The sequence below is a fragment of the Podarcis tiliguerta genome (assembly GCF_965153285.1).
Source record: "Podarcis tiliguerta genome assembly, chromosome: 11".
NCBI classification, from domain to species: Eukaryota; Metazoa; Chordata; class Lepidosauria; order Squamata; family Lacertidae; genus Podarcis; species Podarcis tiliguerta.
The window spans coordinates 50,598,698-50,624,550 of record NC_139544.1 but is presented as its reverse complement, the minus strand read 5'-3'; the positions used below and the strand labels follow the sequence as shown (position 1 = coordinate 50,624,550).

The following is a 25,853-nucleotide window of genomic DNA, read 5'->3' as shown; positions in this document are numbered from 1 at the left end:
TAGGCACAGCTGCCTTATGCTGAATCAAGCCATTCACTCACGTAGCTCAGTATTGTCTGTCCTGAGTGCCAGAAGCTCTCCAGCATTTCAGACATGGGACATTCCCTGGAGAAGCAGGAGACTGGACCTGGGACCTTCTGAATGGCCCTCTGTCATGGATGCATTAGTTGAGATTCCTGCATCAAAGGGGGTTGGACTGGACGGCTCCTGGGGCTCCTTCCAACTCTACAAATCTAGGAATGCAAAGCAGATGTTCTGCCACCTGAGCTCTGTGTCAGGAGCGTGTGCAGGAGCCAGGCCCTGTGACCAGTAGGACTTTGTAGGACTGGGGCCTTCCTAAGTTTGTTCTGAAGAGGCAAGGCGTGGCCACACAGGTAAAGCCGATTGGTAACTCACAGCACCTGGTGGCAGGAGCCGGGAAGGGTTATAAGGTCAGCATTTCCCTTCGGCTCTTTGTCACAGCAACACGTTCCCTGCCTTGCTGTGTTTGACTCCTTGCTTCTTGATCCTCAGACCCCTGACTTTGTGACTCCTTGCTTCTTGAAACTCGGACCCTTGACTTCCTGACTCCTGGACTCCCGTTCCTGCTCCCACCCCGCCATCTTGCCCCCGGTCCTGACGTCCCCAGCAGGGACTTTGATCGCTTGTGAACTGGACCATGACACTCTGGCCCTTCCACACTGTGGAAGCTGACAAGCCACTTAGATGCCAAGCTAAGCTGGCCTTCGTTTGACCACCAGGGCACAAGTTAGGGCAACAACCCTCCGAAAGGAATGCAGGTCATAGGAGCCATATGCATCTAAGTGGCTTGTCAACTTCCACAGTGCGGAAGGTTACAATATTAGACTAAGACCTGGGAGACGAGGGCTCAAATCCTTGCTCAGCCATAATACTCAGTGGGAAACCTTTGGCCAGTCGCTTCCTCTCAGCCTACCTCACAGAGTTGTTGTGAAGGTGAAATGGGGGAGGACAAGAACTGCGTAAGCCAACTTGGAGAAAAGGTGGAATATAAATGTAAAAGAAATAAACATCACAGGAGCCCTTGAATTGAGATAGGGGTCCAAATCATGGGACCACCACAGTCCCTCTGTCATTCCTTCCCCATAATTCAAGCACTGAGCACAACCAACTTGTGCCTTCTTCAGCTCCCCCCACCCTTACAATGAGCACTGCAAGGAGCAGCAAGGTGATTTGAGGGCACTGTGAGGGGTTGTCAGGTTCAGGCAGAGCAGTGATGGTGTGACAACATTGCATTTGGAAGGGATGCCTTCTCCTGTTATGACTTCCTCCCGCTCAAAGTGCCAGGCAAATAAATGGTAAGCACACCTATATATTGCAGGTCTCTGGTATCATAGCAGGGCAGGTGCAAAGCCAAATTGGAGTTAGCAGAGACTGAAGAAAGTGTTGTGTGCTGATGTAGGCCATAAGAGAGAACGCAGAGTCCCTGACCCCCACAGACCTTGCAAACTAAGTGCAAAATGGTACAACTCAAGCACAACATGTGCTAGGTGAAGAGTGGACAGGTTTAATTTAGCCCAGAATGATGGAGATTTCCTAGAGAATGGCAATGTTTCTTAGTTTGGCCAGCTAGAGCTGATAAATCATTTCCCTCTAATGATCCAGAAAAGGTGCTTAGCATTTCTGCCGCGATGGCAGCTCTCAGTGATTAACAAGGCAAAACACAAAAACAACCCATCAGCAAAAAAAAACACCTTGTGAGCCTTAAACACACACACACACACACCCCTCTGATGTGACCAGTTTTGTGTCAAATGCTGTTTTCCTTCTGTCTGCCAAAGGGCTTAAGAACCAAGCTTGCTTCCTATGGAATGGAGAAGAAAATGCTCATTTACTTTGGCAGGAGGGGAAACGGGTTTTAATATCCACCGAAAAAGCAAAGAGAATGTTTTCAATGCCTGAGTTTCCCAGCCAAATTGCTTGCAGTGCAGAAATGTTGCAGGGATTTCTAGAAACCTTCAGCCAGCCCCTTCAGATGTTTTGTAAAGGCATAGCTTTTTGCCCAGGCTTTCCCTGACCCCTTGGTTTGATTTGTTTTGATAATACCCTTCTACTGGTTTTTATGCTGCGCCTGTTTTTCTGATACTTATTATTTTTGTTTCCTTTTTTCCGAATACCACTGAGAAAATTTAAAATATTATGGTAGTTTAGTAAGGATACTAGCAGTCTATGCCAGTGCAACTAGGGTGTGTTAAGATTTGGTCCTGTTGTGCCAGAGAAAGTAGTGTTTCCTAGGCATACACTACCATAAGAGGTGAAGCTTCCCAGTAGTCTACTCATTTTGGCAAAGGTGGTTGCAAATCTGAGTGTGTCAGGAAGTTCAGACTGGGATATCTGCAGATAAGGTACTGGCTCACTTTTCCCTGTGCCTCTCACTAGCCACAAGAAAAACCTATAGACAATTCCAGCTGGGGCATATTTTTGGAAGTGCAACAGCAGAGATAATCTGGTGTTGAACTTAAGGGTTAATTCTTTTAGTTCTCATGTCAACTAGTCAAGATGGGGATGAGAGGAGGTGCCACTTACTAACCGGCCAGGTGTCATCAGTACACTGATAACACAGAGAAATACCTGCCCATAACATTATGTATCAGGAGAAGCCGTGAAAGCGCTAGATCAGTGTTTGCCTACAGTGGTGGGATGGATGAAGGCCAGCAAACTGTCCTTGAATCTTGGAAAGACAGAGGATTTTAGGATGGGTGGTTCCCATGACTGGGAGATAAACAAGTTACCTGTTCTGGATGGGCCTGCCCCTCTGAAGGAGCAAGTGCATAGCCTTGAGGTACTCACAGACACATCTTTGTTACAACGGTCCTCTGTGGGACATAGGTGGTGCTGTGGTCTAAACCACTGAGCCTCTTGGGCTTGGAAAGTCGGTGGTTTGAATCCATGAGACGGGGTGAACTCCCATTGCTCTGTCCCAGCTCCTGCCAACCTAGCAGTTCGAAAGCACCCCAGTGCAAGTAGATAAATAAGTACCGCTGCAGTGGGAAGGTAAATGGCATTTCCGTGCGCTCTGGCTTGCGTCACAGTGCTCCATTGCGCCAGAAGCGGTTTAGTCATGCTGGCCACATGACCCGGAAAGCTGTCTGTGGACAAACACTGGCTCCCTCGGCCTGAAAGTGAGATGAGCGCCGCAATCCCATAGTCACCTTTGACTGGACTTAACCATCCAGGGGTCCTTTACCCCTCTTAGCAGTTTGGTTTGGTTTGCCAGCTATGGCTGTTGCTGGACAAGGATAGCCTAGCCACTGTAGTCCACATGTTGGTAACTTTGAGGCTAGATTACTGCAATGTGCTCCATGCGGGGCTGCCCTTGGGCCTGGTTCAGAAGCCCCAGCTGGTGTAGAACACTGGTGGCAGACTGCTGATTGGGGGCACATGACCCACCTGCAGCACCATGGATAAAACATTTCCTTGTAAGAACCTTGAACCTCACTCGGTCGTAAATGGGCAGCCGGTGGAGTTGTTTTATCCATGGTGCCACAAGTCAGCCATGTGCCCCCAATCAGCAGTCTGCCACCAAAGAGGGATGCGGGTGGCGCTGTGGGTTAAACCACAGAGCCTAGGACTTGCCGATCAGAAGGTTGGCAGTTCGAATCCCCATGACGGGGTGAGCTCCCGTTGCTCGGTCCCTGCTCCTGTCAACCTAGCAGTTTGAAAGCATGTCAAAGTCCAAGTAGATAAATAGGTACCGCTCCAGCGGGAAGGTAAACGGCGTTTCCGTGTTCTGCTCTGGTTCGCCAGAAGTGGCTTAGTCCTGCTGGCCACATGACTCAGAAGCTGTATGCTGGCTCCCTCGGCCAGTAAAGCGATATGAGTGCCACAACCCCCGAGTCGGCCATGACTGGACCTAATGGTCAGGGGTCCCTTTACCTTTATATATTTACAAAGCCCTGAATGACAAATAGGCTTTTGCCGCCTTCATCTGGGCCGTGCACCCTCTTCTCTTTCCCTCCCTCTCTCTTACGCAAATGCACACTACTCTAGAGACGGCAGATGCAACACACAGCTTATAGGGGCACAGAAATGAACCAGCGTTGCATCAGCAGCAGCAGCAGCAGAATGAACAGATGACTTGGGTCTGCTTTGTATTTTGGGGAAAGAAAACCTGGCACCCCCACAGGTCTGGAGTACCACTGGTGCTCTACAAAGGGTTGAAATAAGCAACTCTACAGTGCAAGGACTGAGGGAGATGTATTTAGGAGAATTGTGTCTCCTCCTTCAGTCCCCACAGGACCAAAGGGAAGGGTCTGTAACTCATTGGGGGAGTATCTGCTTTGCATACAAGAGGGACAGGTTTGATTCCCAGTATCTCTAGGTAGGGCTGGTAAAGACTCCCTACCTGAAACTCTGGAGATCTGCTGTCAGCCAGTGTTGACAATACTGAGTGAGGTGGATTAATGCTGACTCAGTAGAAGGCAGTTTCTTCTACTTCCTTCGAAATCCCCAATGGCATTGAAGGGAAGGCAGCAACACCAATGACCTCAGCCATTGACTATCTGGAAAGTGATTGGGTTTTCATCACCTTGATGGCAGTGAAGCTGCAGCAATAGCCTCCTGACAGCAACGTCACTACTTGTTGGGAGGTGGGGGGCAGGTGAGGCTGGGGCTGTGTGTGTGCACTGTAAGGAACACAGGACTGACTTTTCCGATGTGTCCATGAAGCCCTGACCTTGTCATTCCCTGTTGGTAAGCAGGCGGTGATGCTGCTACCCGAAGGCTGTTGCCCAGGCTCCAGCCAACCGAGTGAGCCGACCTTGGACATTTCCTGCTCTGCTGTGGAAGGAAGTTAATAATGGTAGGGGGAGAGATACAGCTCTGGGTCAGTCTGGAAAAAGGTGGTTGCATCTCCTCCTTGGCATCTTTAGAGTCAGTCAGGCAAATTTAGTTGTACTCCATAATGAAACCAGGGGAGGAACCGTCAGTGGACAACCAATTTCATCCAACCACCCTAATTTGTCGTTTACCTCCACTGCTTAAGGAGGACTGAGCCACTGATGACCTCACTTGGTATTGCTTTGCCCCTTTCCTCAGGGGGTCTTATCAAGGTGAAATGGCTTAACCGTCCAACTGTCACTGCCCGTGCTTAAGCCCCACCTCTTATAGAAGATGGAAGAGTAGCAACAGGATCATCTAGACCTGTTCTTCAGAATTCCCTACATTAGCCAGGTGCCCTCAATATCTTGCTCCAGATGCCTGCTGGGAACTTTTTTCAGCAAGCCTACCTATCAGAATACCTATATTCTGAATTTTACTGATTGCAATGTTTTGAGGATAATTTTGTGTATGTTTGTTTCTCAGTGGTTTTGTGCATTTCGCCTGCTTTATCTACATTATTATGTGCACCACTTAGCTCTTTGAATAAGTGGTTTATAAATCTGTTTGACTAACTAAGAGATTCTGCACCTCTTCCATCTTTCTTAGAAAAGCTGGACTTTCTCTACTCTCAGAAAAGGTGGAAGAGCAAAAGAAAAAACAAAGGAGCCATTTGATTTCCTAATGCTATCATGTGGACCATCTGTAAAAAGTGAGTAAACAAACTGTGTCAATTCTATACTAAACCTTCTGTCTGAAAGAACCGCATGAGATGAATTGAAGCCACAATGTCCTCATATTCAGAGGGTGACTTTCATAAGAACATAAAGAGACCAGTGGCCAATCTGGTCCAGCATCCTGTTCTCACAATGTCCAACCAGATGTCTGTGGGAAGTCCAGAAGCAGGACCTGAATGCAACAGCACTCTCCCTTCTTCAGGTTTCCAGCAACTGGCATTCAGAAGCATGTCAATCTCAGACAGTGGAGGTGGAACATAGGCATCAGTGTTAGGAGCAACTGAATATTATTTGCACAGGACCAGATTTCCACTTTCCCAAAGAAGGATCCGTCTGACAAACACATCTCCTAATAGTGTACCGTGTGTAACATGGGCTTCTGAATTTTGTTTTAACGGTCCTTTTTTGTGATACTAAGAGATTGAGAAAACCTTCTGGACTGATAAAATGCAACAGGGCCAACCAGAATTTATTACTTTCTTTCCCACCCGTTAACAAGATGTTAAATACAACGTTAGCATTTATAATTTACAACTTCAACACACGTTTCATTGGGGGGGAAGGTAAAAATAAAGGTGACCATCCCTTTTGGCTTTTTAGTACAGCTCAAACTGCAGTCGGAGGGAAGAAATGCTTCTGCCTGGAGACATGGAAATAATCTCATCAATATATGAAAGCTACACGAAGATCTGGATCGACAGAAGCACTATGCCCATTGATTTTGCTTCTAGTCCTTAGCTTTGAATTGGACAGATGGTACCTTCCCCCCTCCCGAGGGCTAGTTCATCACATAGTTCAGTTTATTTTATTTTTTTGCATACATGTCAGCACCTTCTTGACATTTTCCCCATTGTCCAAAGGTGTATTATATCCTCTCATTATGTACATAACAGTTTTTTCCCCAAGTGAAATACAGGTGCTATATTTACAGAGTAGCTATATACCGATGATCATGAAAGCGATTTTACATTTTATATAGCACCTTCCATTCCAAAAGATATGAAAGAACTTTACAAAGGAGTTAAAACTTACAAACAACTTTCTCCACCAATTGGGATTCAAGCCAACCGTGAGCCAGTCCTCTCCCCAACCCCACCCCTTTTTAAAACAACTATATTACAATGCATAGCCGTATTACAGAAAGGTTTAGGCCAAGATGTGAAGCACATGTGCTTCTGCTAGAGTTATGTCCAGAAAGCAGATTCTTTTATCAGCTACCCAAGTCAGCACATGAAGAGCATGGAGGCCTCTAGAAGAACTCTTTGTGTTCTGAGAAGAAACTCAGATGACCAGAGCTTCAGTTTTTACACATCATCTGGAATGTGGCAGTTCCGAACACACCAAGGGCACCTTTAAACCCCATTTGCATTTTGAGGGCTGTGTCTGGGACGAAAACGCCACCTAACCAGGTCAGCCAAAAGCAGCGCTTCCTGTGACACCTACAGAAATGGGACAATGCAAAATGAAATGAAACGAAAGTGTCAGAAGCAGTTTATAAAAATGGCACATTTATTGCTACAGAACGGTCATGTACATGACGGCATCGGATAACTACAGATGGGAAACAGGTAATGGCCTACGGCAAGCTGTGCTTGTTTGCTTTTTTCTCTCTCTCTTCTCGAAGGAACTCCAGCACACAACCTGTTTGGACACTTCTACAAATCAGAAAGTACACCAAAAACATGGAGGGGAAATTGAGGCACTCAGCCACACGTTGAAAACAAAGTGTAACTGTATTAACTTTTTTTTTCTTACTTTTTTTGTCCCTTTTGTAATTTTCACCTCCCCCCCTTTCCTTTTTTGAACTGTTGCAGCTACTACAGGTTCGGTCGCAAAAAAAAATTCCTGCCCCCCCCCCCGCGACCTACAACTAAAAAAGAAAAAGAAAAAGAAGCTACCATACAATTTCATCTTAGTAACACATGGTAAAATAACATCTTTTAAATAGTAAAATAAAGTAACAAACTTTTACTCAGAATGATTCAAAAAATCTATAAAGAAGAAATATTCAGAATCTGACGATTCCCCACCCCCACCCCTTGCAATATTCATGGTATAAAAGGATTGCTCCTGTGAAAAATAAGCCAAATATATTTTTTATTTTTTAAATTTAGGGTTTTTCTTTTATCCTACTAGGGTGTACTACAGTTCTATTTTATAGCAAAAAGGTCACTAGACAAACGAAGCTTTGTAACAAAAAGCCAGGCACTGATACATGGTAAATCTCTGCTTTTTTTCTTCTCTTATCTTCACTTAGTTGCATCACAAGTAACAAGAATGAAAAAGGCCACAGGTCATATATTTTCACCATTACATAAGTCTATAATACTTGAAATGAGTATGCTCAAACCAGCACTGCACAAAGGTGAGTCAATTTCAAGTCCCAAGAGAAAGAATATGTTGTTTTGGAAAAAAAGAAAGAGAAACAAAACAAAACAAGCTGAAAAGGTCTTGGTGCCCCATTGTGCTGGAATTTATCTTATTCCATCTTTAAGATCCCTCCGCCCTACCCCACTTCAAGTGAGTCAGTGGGCCAAGTTTAATTTATTTGTGCTTTTTCTTCTCCCCTGATGAATTCTCTTCATTCCTGGCAATGTACTGTATTGTTCGCTCTCCCCCTCCCCCGGCACAGATTGAAGCGTGCCTATCAGAATAGAAAGATGAAATTTGCAAATTCCACCCCGTTCCACCCACGCACCCCCCCCCAACCTCCCACCCACCCGCCAAAGGAAATTAAGAAACGAAACAAATCGGAAGACTGCATCAGTACAAGTTGCATCACTGGTTGAACTGACAAGTTGTCTGTATACACATTAGTGTTCCTTGCAGCTACACAAAAGACAAATGTGAAAAGGAGAAAGGAAAAAGAAGTTCTAGATGAACAGATTTCCCTAACCAGCATATTCATAAATTACTTGAATGTGGAGGTGGATCACCCACTAAAATATCTGATGGGTTTTTGAGTACTGTTGGTTACAACACATAGCCCTCCTTGAATGGTTAAAAGCCAAGCCACCACCAGGTCGACTATCAAGTGACAGCTTCCTCTGAGGACACCTGTTTGAAAAGACAGGAGCAGGGGGAAGGCCTCAGAGGTCTGTGGTGTCTTGTCTCTTACGGCCAGACCCTAAATTAATGCATGCACGCAGCAAAAAAATAAGAAAACCCAAATGGGGGGAGGTTGGGTGTGTGAGACAAAGGACAGTGTGGCTGAATAATTTTCAAGTTTAAATTCCATTATGGAACAGGAAACCATCTCAAAAGCCATACGGATAAGATTACCATTTGATACATCACTAACCTTTCTCCTGGTTCTATGTAGATCATCAACAGTTTAGAAGCATGCTCTGTGCATAAGTGCACATTGAGAGAAAGGTGATTTTAAAAAAAATCCTCCTGTAACTTGGGTTGTGATTTTGACAGAATAAAGTGATATTGACTCTGCATGTTTAAGGTGTGACATAACTGCCAGGTGATATTATTATTATTATTATTATTATTATTATATTATTTACTGGTATTCTGTTTGGAAGGCTTAAATGGAGAAAAAGGTTTTATTAACTTTCTCCCATCCTGCCCCTCGATAGCCTCATTTCAGACTGCAGTTATCTTTTCATTTAGGTGGGCAACACTCAGTGGTCTTATAGACTGAATGGGATGGTTAAAATCTTGATGCTATTGAAGTAAGTAAATGGAAAAACTGTCCATGGAGATGGTTTATAACAAAAATTCCCCCTCAAACTGTTCATTTTCATATAAAAAAACTTTTAATGCCAAGCAATTTTAATATCCTTTAACGGAATCCTTCAGTCTGTCCAGAATACTAGTACTTAGAAGAATTATGATTACCCATTCAATTGCATAAATGCTATTAAAAGTATGGCATTTGTACTGAAATGTTCCGAGCTAAACTAATATGGTCTTTGCTCTGTTAAGATGGTTTCAATCCACCTCCACATTTGAGAAACTTACTGACAAATAAAAGCATTTAAAGTTTTACTGCTACTGAACATATTTACAATTTTCAACACACGCACACGCACACACACAGCTAATCAAAATGTTTATGGATATGTCGAAGGTGGTTCACATGGTAAACTATCATATTTGTTCTTTATGTTTTTCAGAAACATAAAATTCAGATTCTCGTATCTCACTACTCCATGAGATTTTGTTTCAACCACACAGTTTTTTTAAAAAAACACAAAAAACCGATACAATGTATTAAAACACATAATAACAAGAGTCTACATGTAAAAATATAACTTTTACATACACAATTTCAAAATAATGATACGTTTGCCATTTTGTTGCATAAAATTTACAAATGTATTTTCCCCCCATTACTATGTAACTGGCAAAACAGGAGAACAGATGGAACGTCTAGACCGTTTTCAATGGACTTATGGCGTTTACTCAGTGCTGATAGGTGGGAAATCTACTTGAACAGGGAGATTTCATTTAAAAAATACATGCCAAGTTTGTGTGGCTATTTAAAGAAAAAAAAAAAAAACAGAAGCTGGAACAGGAGACAAAAGGATGCTGACGAAGACAATTTGGGAGCACTATTTGTTAATTGTTCTATACCGTATACCAAAGTCAATCTTTAGAAGATTCGCTATGGATACTAGTCTCTGCTGTGCCCAAAGCTAGTTGTTGGATCAGTTGCTGTGCCATAGGTTTGATCTATGCTACAATTATATATATATATATTTATATGTTAAGTAAAAACTTGGTTCATACTGGCCAGAGAAATACTGCTCTACTTCCCCCTCCTCAACAAAGTGCAACTTGATGCTTTAGAACGGGTAAGGCTTGTTCTAAATGCTGCATTACAAGTGGATATTGGCATTATTTTCATAAATGAAGGAGGAGGCAGCAAATGGTCGACCTTTCATTAATCCACTTCTTTTCCTTTAAAAAAAAAAAGGTGTGTGTTTTTCCCCTTAAAAAAACCCCACAAAAATCTTTCATACAACTAGCAACACCCCCCCCTTTGTAATCCCCCCCGCCGCCGCCCAAATCTGACCATGTATTCTGAAACGCCTTGCTGCAAAATTGTATTCAGGCTACACACATTAGGTTAACACTTCTACTGGTTCGTTAAAATCACAGCCACCTTTGATTTATGTTATGTTTTCGATGATATAAACATTGGAAGGCACAGTGGTAACATTGTAGCATTCTAACCTTGTACCTCTGAAAATTCCAGAAATAGTGTCTAATGAGAGAGAGAGAGAAAGAAAGAGAGAGAGAGAGAGCGCAACATCTACAATTCGGACAAAAAACGAAAACGAAATCAGCCCACAACTGTTTGGACCAAGCCTCCGCAAATGCTGCCTTGCAGTTCAGCCGCGTGTGATGCGACTTGCCAAGTCCTGTATTCTCCCCAAAAGACTGAAGGAACAACCCTCTACTTATTTTACGAATGATAAGTAACATCAGGGCCAGCGTTTCGTCCTGAACTGCCCCCTCCAGCAACAGAGTTGGCGCTACAGGCTACAACAAAAGGGGGGAAAAAACCAAATGGGGGAGTGGGAGAGAAATAAGACCAAAAAAAAATCAAAAATCAAAAATCATTATTTACAGTAAAATCTTTTTTTAAAAAAGTTAATCAGTACTTTTTTTTTTTTACAGGAGCAAAAAAGTTTGAAACAAATGAACAAAAGCTTACCATATTCACTAATTTTAATATATATTTATATATATATATTTATATATGTGTGTGTGTGTGTCATAGGTCTATAAGATCCATCTGTTCCTCCTACCCTAAGGAATGGCTAATGTCATCACTTCAGTTTTCATTAGGTCGTTTGCTGGTTTTGTAAATATGTGGGTAGCAAAAGCTTCCCTTTTTAATATCCAGTAAGTATAAACACTAGCTGACTAGTACACCAATGAAAACGTTCATTTTTTTTTTCTTCAGAAGTACACTTTTCATTATTGCAAGTTTACAATTTTTAAATTAAATATTTTTTTTTCAGACTTACAAATTAATTATATTTTTTTTTTCCAAAAGAAGTTTAGGCACAAATGCATTGTCCCACAGTGTGGAGAAGATTGCCAATTCAGTCTCTTGGCTGTGCATTTACAGCTCCTAACATACTGCTTGAAACATTCTGAATGATATGTTGAAAAAAGACGTCCCTCAAGTTGCACTTTTCTTTTTGTGTTTGTTTCGAAATCGGGAATGCTGAAATCTCTTGCGTCTGTGATTCGTAACTACTCAGACTTGTCTTATTATATTACAAAAAAGGGGGTTAAGTGTTTATGTGGGTTTAAGATAATACAGCTGTTAAGGAAGTGGTCTCTGGTTTACGTAAAGAAAATGTGGCAACTTGGACCTGCAAAAGAAGTGAAAAATATTTAGGTCAATTCTTGCTCTTATTCTTAATTTTCCATACAATATACATTTATTTAAGTGCATTTTAACATGCTTTACAAGCCATTTCTCAATAAACCTTACCGTACTATTGGGATATTTTTTATTCCCATTTTAAAGATATGGAAAAATGGCGCACTCGAATGATGGTGGCCTCGTTCTCTAAGATCCAAGAAAAATCTGCCCCCATCCCAGAAACACCGAGGCAAGGAAAGGAGGCCAGCTGCGGAGGCAGAGTAGCACACCTCAAAGAGCACCTCCTTTCCTGGTGGTTCTGCTTTCACCCTTTAGATTGGCACCTGCCTGTACATCCCGCCTAAAGGCTGGGGTTGACTGGTTGATGACTTTGGGTAGAATTGCCTTTACCCTGCTGGCTTAAGCTGGTCACGTGACTGCTTTTCTACCTAACCCACATGCCAAAGATGCACAGGACAAGTTGACAGGTGCAGTGCTGGTTTAAGAGGCGTTAAACAACAATTGACCACCTGGTACCATCTTTTAAGAAGAAGGGAGACTTCCTCAGACCTGCCCTCTTCAAGGAGGCAAGGCTAGAGGGGATAGGGGGCAAGAACAGAGCCTCCAGTTTGGGTTTGCCTGCCTCACCCACATAAAGCTGCAGAAGGTGCGTGGTGGGGTTTGCTGCCACCTGGCCACAGCAATGTGAGGCCCATGGCAGGCCATGAGTAGATTAAAGACTAACCAACAGTCCTGAGCCGGGTGAGCTTACCTAGAAATGACAATGCATTAAGGAGGAAAGCCCCTTTAACTCTGTCAGATAAGATACCAGCACCGAAGGAAGTTATTTATGCTACTCTATTTGCCCGTTGCATATTGCTAGAAGCTGCCACCCGTCAAAATCCCCAAATACGCATATTGCGTTTTTATTCTAGGGGAACCGTGCAATGGCGCAGCTCAGGTGGCATCAAAGACCTACCGAGTTGCAGAGAGATTAATGTGTGTGAAGAACTAAAAAAGTGGTTCAAGTAATAAAACCAACAGTGTGCTGTATGGAAACATTTTAATCAATAAAATCAAAGTGGGGAATATATATATATTACAGGGCCAATAGCAGGAACCAAGTGAATGTTTGGGAACATGGATGCCTATGCTTGGATGTGTTTCTGACTTCCGATGGAAGCCGTCCAAGGCCATCGCCTGCCTGATCTCAACCAGGAGGTCATTCTACAGGGCAGGGGCAACTACTGATAAGGCCCTTCTTTACACTACAGGCAGATGTATGTTGTGGGATGGCCAGCAGGGGCTCCCCAGCAGATTGCAGTCACCTGTCTGCCTGTCTGGAAGAAGGTAAGCCAGCTATCCCGGTACTGAGCTAGTTGAGGGTAGGTTGCAATAAACACACTTGCCTTTTTTTGTTTTTTACATCTGTCCCATATGATTAGATGTGTCTCCCATCCCAGGGTGGGGTCCTGCCAAAGAAAGGGGAGGGGGGTCCGAAGATACTTTCTCTTCTTCCCTTCTTTTCAGACATGCTGCTTTAGGATTCAGATTCCTTTCTGCAGAACAAAAGCAAATGGGCATTAAGCATGTTAGCATTTGAACATGGTACCAGCTTACTTCACAATCACACAGCAATGCCTTCCCCTCCTTTTCACTCTCAGTGTCTCATGAATCTCCATTAGAATAACAAAGGGCACACATTTCTATAGCTCTGAATTTTGCATCTGTGGCTATTTTATATTTAAAGCCTGCCTTTCCCTGCTCTGTCCGAAATCCTTGATAATCTGAGCATGTAAGCATCTGGGACACAGAATTACCTGAATGTTCAGTACCAGATCCCGGAGGACACAGGTGCGGCACCTCCAGCCCCACAGCTCAAGTGCACCCCAAGAAAGGACCCCAATTTAGCCCACGAAGCCATTCCTCACAAACCACACCTGCCTGCCCCACATCTGACATCAAGTGTGGTGTCAGATATGGGGAAAGTAACCGCGTGTCTACAAAGGAAAAACCAGGAGCTTAAAGTGAGGTCTGGATTTTTCCTATGATGGAGCAAGAAGCGCGCCCATTGCCCATCAGCTGATAGTAATATGCCTTGTTCCAAAAGCTCTCAGTACATTTCCAAGCACAATTCAAAGTGTTGGTGCTGACCTTTAAAGCCCTAAATGGCCTCGGGTCTAGGATACCTGAAGAAGCATCTCCACCCCCATCGTTCAGCCCAGACACTGAGGTCCAGCTCCGAGGGCCTTCTGGTGGTTCCCTCACTGCGAGAAGTGAGGTTACAGGGAACCAGGCAGAGGGCCTTCTTGGTGGTGGCGCCCACCCTGTGGAATGCACTCCTCATTAGTTGTCAAGGAAATAAACAAGTTTATGACTTTTAGAAGTTTTTAATGTTTGATGTTTTACTATGTTTAAAATATTCTGTTGGGAGCCACCCAGAGTGGCCTGGGCAACCCAGTCAGATGGGCAGCATTTAAATAAGAAAATTACTATTATTATTATTATAGCATGAACCGGATTGCATTGCAACTGCTGCTAAAACAGAGGGATAAAGCTGCTTTTTAGCAGTGGTTTCAATTAAAACTTTGACAATTAAAGCAGGGACATGTTGGCCAGGCATCTAACTGACCTCTGACTTGCTGCTCTAAGCTGAGGATCACAGCTACAGCTTGATGCAAGATCAGAAGTTTGGTCTGGGGCTTGTCGCTCTTCAGGTGAAGCTGCACCATCCGGCCCAGCTCCTTGAAAGCCTCGTTGATGTCTCGGACGCGGAGGCGCTCACGGGCGTTGTTGGCCATTCTCCTCTCTTTCTCACGCTCCGCCTTTTGCTCCGGTGTAAGATCTTCATCATCGTTATTGCTGGGAGGCAAACAGAAGACAGTATTTTCTAATGGTGTAGAAAATGCAGGTGTGCTACAAGACTTCACATTATGCTCATGTCACAGAATGATCTTTGCTAGAAGAGGATGCAGGAATGCAGCAGTTTTGGGGCACACTGTTTAGCCTGTAAAATTGTAACTTCACCTGTGACGGTAATGCAGAAGGCTAAAAGCGACACGACAGGTTAATGCTTTAATAGTACACTGGTTTGGTTTTTAGACTCTGCACAGCATAGAGATTTTGGAAACATTAAGAGGATTAAAAATACTTTTAAATAAAGCTAAATAAATATATCACACTTCTTGTTTGAACTCCAGAGTCCACACATACAAATACCTCTTTTTAAGATCTGGGAAGCAAGTTTCTTTGATTGCATGCAATTCACTGAGAGCTTCTCTTGCACAAGCCAAAAGCCCCACTGCAATGAAATTAATTTCCGTGGGTTGCACCCAAAGCAACGCTGAGTGAATGTTCCATCAGTGCAAGGATTTGTGCTTGTGCAAAATCCCCCAAACCTTTTCCAGGGATTCCCCCACACAGCAGGGGATGGAAGTCCATTGTGGAAGCAGAAATCCTTTCACTGACAAAACACAGTAGCTGAATATTGGCCAAAGTGGCTTGTCCAGGACAAATTCCCATGCTCAGCGAGGGCAAAAATATAAGAAACATACATCTGCATTTTAAAAAAAACCTGCATTGAGGCATCAGCTACATTCAAGAAAACAATATGTAGATTATGCTGTGTTAAACCAAAATTAAGATAACCCTTTGTCCTTTGTTATAGTTTATGCTTTTGGCTGGGCTTTCTGTGCTCAACACATTTTGGTCCTTTAAGGCTTATTTTCTGTGTAGGTTTATTATGGGTTACTGCTGAAAAGTTGATCTAGTCTGCAGCTGACCTGTGTGGCCTACAATGAAAAAAGTCAGGAACCTGTCTTGACATCCCTCAAAGAAATGCTTTGTGATTTAAATAAGGTGCCACTCTGAGGAAGACAGATGCCGAGTTAACTCTGTACTTGGCTAGGACGGCTGCATTATGGAGTTTCATTCTATAATCTATACTGAGGAATATAAATTGCAGCAGCAACAGTTGTTGTCAAAATGGTGGTGGTGATAACTGAATGGTTCTCCGCTTCTTCCTCTGCCACATTTGTCATTCTGGTGGCAATCAGAAATGACACCCACAGGGGAGACTGTTTCATATATGTGGGTGAATTTTCTGTTCTGCACAATCTTTACAGCATGAGCATACTGCAATTATGTTGCTTTATTAAGAGAGTGCAGCTGTATATTTCTCCATGAGGATTATTAAAATAGTTTCAAGGGTGTTCTATGAGGGTGAAAAAATAAAGTGATTTTCAAAAGCCCCAGAAGGGAGGCATTTTCTTCCGCGATGCTGTTTATGATCCTCACCCCTGGAGCAACTGACCTGTGTGGAGAGTTGTTCAGCTACATAAATACTGAACCACACACACCCCATGGTGGGCATGGGTAGAATGTGTGAGGGGCCTTGGCAGGTTGGCTATGGAGCAAGGGCCTTAGGTTGCCTATTGACCTGGACTCTGCAGTCATCATCTAAGACCCTTCTTTGTGTCTCTTCCGTGAGAAGACTGGAGGGTGGCAACACGAGAACGGGCCTTTTCTGCAGCGTCTGTGGAATTCCCTCCCCAGGGAGGTTCATCTGGCTCCATCATTATACATCTTTAGGTGACAGGAAAAAATGTTCCTTTTCAACCAGGCCTTGAGCTGGTTGGTATTCTATGGCCTTTTAAATTTGTTTGTAGGAGAGGGGTTTTAACTACAGTGGTACCTCGGGTTACAGACGCTTCAGGTTACAGACTCTGCTAACCCAGAAATAGTACCTCGGGTTAAGAACTTTGCTTCAGGATGAGAACCGAAATTGTGTTCTGGCGGTGTGGCAGCAGCGGGAGGCCCATTAGCTAAAGTGGTCTTCAGGTTAAGAACAGTTTCAGGTTAAGAACGGACCTCCGGAATGATTTAAGTACTTAACCTAAGGTACCACTGTATTTATTTTGTGCTTCTTATCCTGTGTTTTTATCTTGTGAACTGCCCTGAGATCTTTGGATGAAGGGAGTGTATAAATTTAATAAATCAAAAAAGTTGCTTCTGTAGGAGATTAGCTAGTTCTCCTGGTTATATATGTTCCCCACAACCCTAAGCAGAATAGTCTTAAATCCTTCTCGTGTCTCTGGTTGTATGTGAGCTACGTCATTCCTTGCATATAAGCACACCATGCCAAAGCCAGTTGAGTTTTCCTTATGGGTTGTCATCTTGATCTGATGACGACTCAGGTGTTCACGTTGCTGAAGGCAGTGCCCAGGCTGAAGGGAGCCTGTCAAGGCTATTTCACTAGCAAGCCAGTTACATCACACCTGTATCATTGGCTCTGACTGGCCAGGCAATTCTTCCAGTCACTGGCCCACTGAAGGAATGGAAGGGGCAGAGAAGTCATGGGAAATGCTGAAGCAGCATAGAGTCTGCTGGCTTAATGTGGGTATGCATCTAATCCATACACTCTTTGCTTTCAGTCTTTATTTTTATGAAATACCGCATCATACTTCCTGTCCAGTGCCAATGACTGATGACTTCTCTACCTTGATCTCATTCTTTCTCGTCTGCCAGCAGTCTGGATTTCCTATCAGTTGTAACTCTCCTTTACACTGAGTGTAAGTTTTTGTTTTGTTTTTAAAACCGTAAGTTTCTACATCCTATTTATTTTTGACTCCGAACTCCATATTCTCCCACATTTGCAAGGGCAGAAGAAAAAGGGCCGACCAGCTTGCTCATCTGCCTCTCGATTATGTCAGTGAAAAAGTCTTGATGATAAAACCGGAGGACAGGTTTTCACTAATGCTCTGCAGCGATTTCTTGTGCGGAACATGAAGAACAGATTGAGGGCCAGTGGCGATCCATGCGAAATCATGCAAGTTAGGGGCCACTGATGCTTTGTGAGAGAGAAATGCTGGTCTGTGTGAGGACCAGGCCATTCTCGGGATCAAGATGTGATGAAACCACTCAGCGCCATGCAAAAAGCTCAACAAAGGGTCTCAGATGGTACAAACAGGCTTAGCTTTGTTTATCCCAATGAAGCTACTACACTGATATATATATCCGTTCATAGTTACGCACATAAAAAGGCAGAAGGAAAACAAGTATTCCGCTGGGTATAAAATGTTATACAAATGGCATCTGTTTTAAGACATATTCGTTTTCAAGCAAGTTATCTCTGAATTTGATTACTTACAATAGCACACACATACACCTCTCTCTCTCTAAATGTAAATTTTGTTTCTTTTGTCCAATTCCATGGCCTAGACGAAGCTTCCGGCCCTTCCAGTGTACACGCATCCAAACAGATACTCCAAGTACTACCAAAAAGGGCCATCGGCTTCCTGTTACCTTTTGTCTGACAGGAAGAAACTCCAGAGTTTCTCCTTGTCCCGTTCACTTCATCAAAATCCAATAAAGGAATTAAATGAAGCGACACTATTATATACTGTTACCTAGATCTTGACCTAGTAATTGATTTGATATCCTTCTTGTCGTCGTCTAACTTCTTGTCCTCAGAAGATTTTGCGTCCTGAAGGTTTTCGTCTCCCTCGTCATCAGATTTGATTTCGGAGCTCCCTGAAGATACGCTTTGTCCTTGAAGGCCAGTTGGCATGCCTAGGTGGGACGAACAAGCAGACACACATTTCCTGGTAATATAACTGAAGCAAAGGTATTAATGAATTTGTATGCACATTCCTCAGAAGTGCAGCTATTGCTGTACTGTCTTTCCTTAACTGCAGAATTTCTTTTCACAAAGGGGGATTTTAAGGAAATAGTGGTTAAAACTGGTTACCCAGCTCTGATTTTGTGGCTCTGGTCTATTTTGATCTGTTTTGGAAACGTTAACAATTTCAATGCCTACGGATCACCAGATTTAACTGCTTTAGAAACCATAATTGTGATCAAGCACACACATATCTACAATCAAGGGCAAGCAAAGATACTAGGCGACGAGACAACAAGAAAATCTTTCAACAGCATTTTCTGAAGGAGAATAAATTTAGGACTAATTTCTCTGAAGGGGTATTCTTAATTTATCTGGCTGCAAGCAGTCCTTTCTCTACTGCACGGAAGTAAGTTTGTGGGGGGAGACCGGGGGTTGGAGAAAGGCCAGCTATTGACAAGACCAGATAACACCGGGAATAGATTAACAGGAAATAATTTTATTGATAAGAAAGACTATTCCTTAATACACAAGGTACTCACTAAGCAAGTCACCAAGTCCAATCCCCTGCAATGCAGGAAACCTTTTGCCCAACATGGAGATCAAACCCACAACCCTGAGATTAAGAGTTTCATTGAATATCTTCTGGATTGATGGTCTCCCACTCCAAGAAAGAAACAGAGACTCTGTTTTTGTCCCAATCTCCTATTCATGTACCATAAATTCTGCCAATGCCATCTTACTTGGGTCTATATTAAGTCATGATGCTGCCCTTCATCATTTCATTGGCTATGGACCCCAAATGGGTGTCTAACAAATCTTTTAATTTTTTGCGGAGCCCCTTAAAACTGACTGCTCCTCATATTTTATAATTCTGACTTGCTGATTCATCTCTGTACTGCTCCCGATTTCCCCCTCAAATTTAGGTGCCACCTAGCTTGAGTAATGCCCCCCATGTGCTGATTTTTCTCCTTAGTCTTCCAAATTCAGTTCCCCATTCATTTCCCCATCCTGTTTTGTTTAATGTGTGTATTCAGATATGCTAGAATATTTTTTGCAATCCCCACTGGGATAATTTTCCAGTCCCCCGGTTGATGATCTGGCTTCCCCTTTCTAATTTAAAGAGGTACATTCAACAATGAGCAATGCTTGTACCCCTGAGTATCTGCATTGGGAAATTCTTTTCTACCAGAGGCTATGAATAATGCTCAGTTTAACTTATAAGATAGCGGAGCCTGATGTTCAAGTGATTTCAATCAATAATTTGAGGGGGGTGGGGGACCTCAGGGTCTCATATTTCCTTGAAAAAACACACACCCTAGGTTTGCCTCTGTAAATTAAATGTCTCTTTCTTCATCTTCTCCCCCCCCCCCCAAGTGCATGGTGTGGTAGAATGAGCCCTTGTGGTTAGCTGTGGGGTGATGCAACTCTCCATGGCAGTCCCCACCACTGGGTGAATTAACTCAGCAAAAAGGATAACAAGAGTGGACCAGAAAGGAGACTGTTTCTATTTGGCCTGCTTCGGGTGAATAGGAGCCCAAATATGGGACGTAATCACTTTCAGTTTACCAGCGATGAAGCTGAGCACAACATAAGGGCTTTGCCTGCCCATCAATCACTGACCCTTACGTCTGCTACAAACCTATACTGAGCTCACTAAGGTCTCATCCAAATAAAACATCTGATGATTCTGAGGATAAACATATGCTGTTATAATGTTCAGGTATAATGGATTCTCCTTAAAACACTATATAAATTTATACCGTTTTCTGACCCCTGGGCTTCAAATCAGTTATATGAACATTTGCTGTTTTGCATAAACAGGAAGGAGGAGGCTCCACTGGAGACTGGATACATATTACAGTCCACCCACCCCCGAGACATGACAGTATTATGGAAACATTGTTACTCATGATGTATACACTCGTTTTTATTTTATTAATCCTAAATTCATTGCAGGCTTGCGCTTCAGAAACATGCAAAGCCAACCAAACTGAGGCGGAAGAAATCTATGTGTACATAACGAGCAGTAATGGTTCATTGTGTTCCCTCTAATAATTGTTGTTGTTGGCAGATGTCTGTCTCAAGAGACAATGGAGTGTGCCCCCGGGGGTGAAGTCAACCCACTGTGTTAGCAGCACCGAAGTGACTTCTTGGGGAGCCAGCCTGGGCAGTGTGTATGCTGCCCAGAGGACGAGACCCCGTTCTTGGCCTTGCTGATGTGGTCAGAAGGAAAGCAGAGCAGCATTTAGTAGGAATCTGCCTTATACCAAGGTCCTTCTAGCTCACGCTGCTGCTACAGCTCTCTAGAGTTTCAGACAAAGGCCTTTTCCAGCCCTATCCAGAGATGGACCTGGTACTTTTCTCATGCAAAGCTATGTGCTCAACAACAGAGCTACAATTTTTCTCGTTGATTGTCTGGATAAAGCCTTGGCTCCAGTCAACTTCCATAATGCTGCTGCATAGGTATTTATCAATGTCACAGGATCCCACCCCCCACCTCCCAAAGCACAGTAAGCACCTGGACCATGAAGACAATTTACTTGAAAGCTTGCAGATGTGGTAATACTTTAGGGCTCTCTGCATCACAGAACTACCAATTCTCTCCAGTAAACAGGCCTCCTCATTAGAGTGTTCATGTAACTACATATCCTGTCTGCAAACAAACCCAAACTGTTTGTTTATTATATTTGCCTCATGCTGAAGCCCCTAGGCCAGGGATAGCCAATGTGGTGTTGCCTGCCAGATGTTGTGGACTACAATTCCCATGATGCAGGGAATTCTCGTCCATAGTATTTGAAGGCTAGCACACTGCCTACCTTTATTCTACTCAAAGCACAGAAAACCAGATTTTAAAATTTGACAGCCAAATACAACTATTAATAGAAAAGGAAAGAAAAGCAACTTCAGCCCTGGTACAATTACACCGAAACAAATGAGCAAGCATCTCCTATCCATGCAATAATCTAGTTAGCTGTTGCATCTAGTGAGTATTATGTTGTCATCGTTGGACTTGTATGTTTGAACTAATGAGGAAGTCCAACGAACTGTTGCATCAACTTTAAAGGACACTGTTTGTCCAGTGGCAATGACAGGGCAACATCGAGGTCTACAAATTCTGTGGAAAACCACACTGCAGGACTGCACACAGGTCTGCTGACACAATGGCGCAGGATTCAGTTATGGGACAAAAATGCATCACTCCGAGTCCGGCGCTCCCTTACTCACCTCTGTATGGATCTTGAGGCTGGTTTAAGTCGGGAGATGTAGCAGACTGTACTGGCAGCTGTGGGACTGGGACCTGATTTGGCACGAGTGGATGGCTGCCGCGGAGGCCAACAGCATCCTCACGATGAGCCCCGACCTGTAACAGAAGAGCGGCGGGGAGGCGTTAATAGGAACCTGTTTGGGTGAAACGAAGGAGAGAAGCAGCAACTCCTAGAGACTGTAAGGGGAGAGGCTTGAAAGAGACGTGGGCATTTAAGAATAATGCCAAGGTTCCCCATAGCGTTTCACTAGAGGGCGCCTGGGTACTGCTATAGGTACATACTCTGTATGTATATGCAAAAACACTTAACGCTCAGTAAGATGCTATGCAGCACATTTAGTGACAAATACGGCAGAGGAGCTCAGGCAGGTAAAACGTCAAATTGCCTCTCCCAGGGTGCTGCAGCGGAGAGCACTGATTCGTACCCATCTGTCTTCTATCATGTCCGCCAACAGATCTGACAATTATCTTAATGCCCATATGCTTAATTGTGGGCTTCTCAATTCCCTCATTGCTATCAGAAATCCTGCAGGAATTTCAATTTGGCATCAGACTTTCGTTTTAGGGGGATAAGATTCTTGGGCCTGCCATTCCCCCCCCTTTCCTCCCCCCTCCCCACTTTCGTAATGCCAGCTAAGCCTCTGACAGTGGGAGCCACTGAAGTTATCTGACATTTCCCCCCACCCCCACCAGTTTGGAGCAAACACATATATCTATCTATATATGTATAAAACACCTGGCTTTCCAAAAACTAAAAGCCCAGGCCCCACTCTAAATTAATCTTCACTGTTATGCCATTAACCACAGAATTTCAGCTCCAAAAGGGGCAGTTTTCTTTGCCAACGCAATGACTCTGGATAATACATCAATAAAGGTTTTATTAACCACACCAGTAATGCCATCATTGTGGGCATGATGGTGTCAGCATAATGGCACTATTGGCATTAATGGATGGAGCCAGAATAAGGGAGACAAAATTTCCGCACGCTGCACTGTTGTTGAGTGCACCTGTGGGTTAAAACTGTTTTGGGTTTAAGTAAAGAAAAAGATACACAAGGACACAACACAGCCTTGCTATTCTAGGTGTGCAAGGAAACATATGAAATGGTTGCCTAATCAGACTGACTAGAAGTCTTATTTGTGTACCACTTCTGCTGCTGCTCTTACTGTCTACAACAATGTACCTGAAATTATTAAGGTCCTGTACAAATAAAAGAGAACAAGACAAGGATCTCCCTAATAGACCTATTAGGGAGGAAAGGGAATGAAGGGAAAACAGAAAAGCAGGGCCTGCTAGAAGAGCTAGGGTGAAGAGATGCCTGCTAAGGAGTTGCTTGATGTCAGATATCAGGTGGAGGGGCGTTCCAGGGGGAAGAGGGAGCAAGGGCAAAGGAACATAGGTGAAAATAACATAAGAAGAGTCTGGTGGATCAGGCTGATTGCCCATCTAGTCCAGCATTCTGTTCACAATGTGGCCAACCAGACTCACATGCAAAGCCCGCAAGCAGGACCTAAGCTAGGCTTTCTCAAACTCGGCCCTCCAGATGTTTTGAGACTACAATTCCCATCATCCCTGACCACTGGTCCTGCTACCTAGGGATCATGGGAGTTGTAGGCCAAAAACATCTGGAGGGCCAGGTTTGAGGAAGCCTGACCTAAGCACAAGAGCGCTCTCCCCACCAGTGGTTTCCAGCAACTAGTGTTCAGAAAGCATTACTGCCTCTGATTGTGGAGGCAAAGCAGAGAAAGCAAAACCGGTAACCTTAAGTATATCTAAGGGATTGAGGGAATAGGGGGAAAGGTCTGGGAGTAGCACGTAGAGAAAGAAGACAAAAGGGGTTTTAAAAAATCCCTCCGAGGGTAGCAGAAATGCAACTGCTGCTTGTCCACCTGATACATTTGAAACCTGCAGTTCCTGGGGATATGGCGGCCACTGGGTGTACCATTGTGGGAGGGCCGTGGGCCAGAGGAACAGGGCCACGGAATCCTTTGAAGGAATGCCCATAGCACTGTGAAGATGAGATAATGAAGATTACATAGTCCTGTGCAGCTGTTCTTCCTCCATGCAATTACCATTGTGAGACGGGGAGAGGAGGGGTGAGTCCACTGTCCCCCTCCCCTTCCATACACCCTCCGTGTGTTTGGGGCTGCACATCTGCAATGGGGAAGGCTCCTGGCCTGATGAGGATACTAAACCAAGTGGGGAGGTAATTGGCTGTAGCAGGCTCTCTGTTGCAACGTCCAGCCCCCAACATGTGGGGCATCACAGAGATGGCGAAGGGGACATGTGGGAGTGGGTAAGGTCATAGGGTTCACCCCTCAAATGATGATAAGCGTGTGAGGCTGCAGAATGACTGAATAGGTCGCCTTGCAAGATCAGGAATCTCAAAAGGTGGTAACAGCACAAAAAGAAGCTATGACATGTAGAAATTAAGTGGGGAGGAAATAGTCTTAAATTTATTATGAAATCCAAAGCATACTTAGAATGGTTTACACCTTGAAATGCAATTGCTTTTATTCCAGACATTCCTTTTCAGTCAGGAATGGTTTCATCTTACTGTATCGGAACCCTGTGGGTCCACACAATATGGCATTTTGATTCTCTAATGGTATCATTCACTGATCAGAATTTGCAGAGATTAAGAACAAGGAATGTTTCTAATCAGGCCTACGAGACAATATAGCCTAATTGTTACCAGGAAGACTGAAAGACAGATTAAAAAGAATTCTGCCAAGGCCAAGAAGAAGAAAAAGCAAAAGCATGGTATACTAGGCATAACGTTGCTAATCCACAATGACTATAAATGACAATTCTCCATTGATTGCATTTTAAAATTATTAATTTCAAGGTAATGGCCCTCTTATCTGGAGGACTTCCACAAACAGGAGTTATATGCAATAATCCCCTACTGGGGAGCAAGAAGGCACTGTAGAGCCTAGAATGGAGTCCAAAGTTGAGATTCTACACTTGTTACAAGATGGCAACAAAGAAGCAGAAGCTGCTGGGCCAAATCCTTCCCTTAGAAAGTGTTGCCTGGCCCCTTAGTTGCCAACCTAGAGGAAATGTCTCTGACACAACAGAACTTGCTAGCACACCTCTTTAGGGAATGGGGGCTGGAGGAATAACAATTCTCTTAATTCCTTAGACTGGCCCTTCAGAAATATTGATTGCTGACTAGGGTTTTAAAGAGGCTTTGAAATAAATGACAAAGTGAAGGATTTTTAACAAATCTCAAAGATTTAACCGAGTCCTATTGCCTTGGGATTGTATGAGAAATAACAACTGTAGCCAACTACTGTTTTTTTCTGTGGACAAATGCAGTTCAGGCACTGAAGGCAATTATCTGTTTTCATTCTTGGGTGGAGTTAATGTAAGAGTTATAATGATTTCATCTGGATCTATCATGTAATGAGAGAGAGAGAGAGAGAGAGAGAGAGAGAGAGAAGGCACACATATTATCATGACAATGGAGCAGATCTTTCCTGGCCAGTGTAAAGAGGTTAATATATTTTGAAAGATCGCCACCAAATTAAAAAATCCCTACTAATCTATGTCCAAAATTTGGGCATAAACAACTGAGAATGTCACTTCTGGACATCATAGAACTCTACAGTTCTATGATGCTATGATTTCCAACTGTCATATACAAGAACAATTTACACTGGATTTCCACCAAAGAAAAGTTCAGGTTTTCCCCCATATATTTTTTTAAAGCACACAGACAAATGGACTGTAGCTTCTGAGTAAATGAGTAAACTTTAAGAGCTACCAAATTGATTGTGGCAAGAAGCAGCATGGAGAGCTGGCAAGTTTGTATGAAGAAACAGCTGTATAATGTTAGGCTAAAATGAATAAGCACATTTTAAGAGATGCAGTATTGGGACAAATCCATGCTCCACTGATGTGCAAGACCATGGATGAATACTGAGCACAGGTAAGCATTTGCTCTGGCCAGAATTTGGTACGTCTGACTTCTACTGAATCCTAAGACTATAGAACCCTTAGCCAAATAATGTTCAAAAGGACAAATGTGTGTGTGAGAGAAAGAGAAAGAG

General features: G+C 43.5%; 1 protein-coding gene across 31 annotated transcripts in view; it reads right to left on the bottom strand.

Annotated features, from left to right (window-relative positions):
• Positions 1 to 6,024: 6,024 nt before the first annotated feature.
• TCF4 (transcription factor 4) overlaps positions 6,025 to 25,853 on the bottom strand; it is a 341,723-nt gene continuing 321,894 nt past the window's right edge. For 14 of the 31 annotated variants that reach the window (XM_083402861.1, XM_083402860.1, XM_083402840.1 and 11 more), the window contains 5 exons: positions 21,758 to 21,893; positions 18,318 to 18,480; positions 14,543 to 14,772; positions 13,320 to 13,469; positions 7,065 to 11,917 (listed from right to left, as the gene is read on the bottom strand). In XM_083402861.1, the coding sequence (XP_083258987.1) occupies positions 13,333 to 13,469; positions 14,543 to 14,772; positions 18,318 to 18,480; positions 21,758 to 21,893 (666 nt within the window). In that variant the 3' untranslated portion in view covers positions 7,065 to 11,917; positions 13,320 to 13,332. Of the gene's footprint in view, positions 7,013 to 7,064; positions 11,918 to 13,313; positions 13,470 to 14,542; positions 14,773 to 18,317; positions 18,481 to 21,757; positions 21,894 to 25,853 lie in introns of those variants that run through there. The other 17 variants (XM_083402847.1, XM_083402837.1, XM_083402850.1 and 14 more) reach the window with 4 other exon arrangements.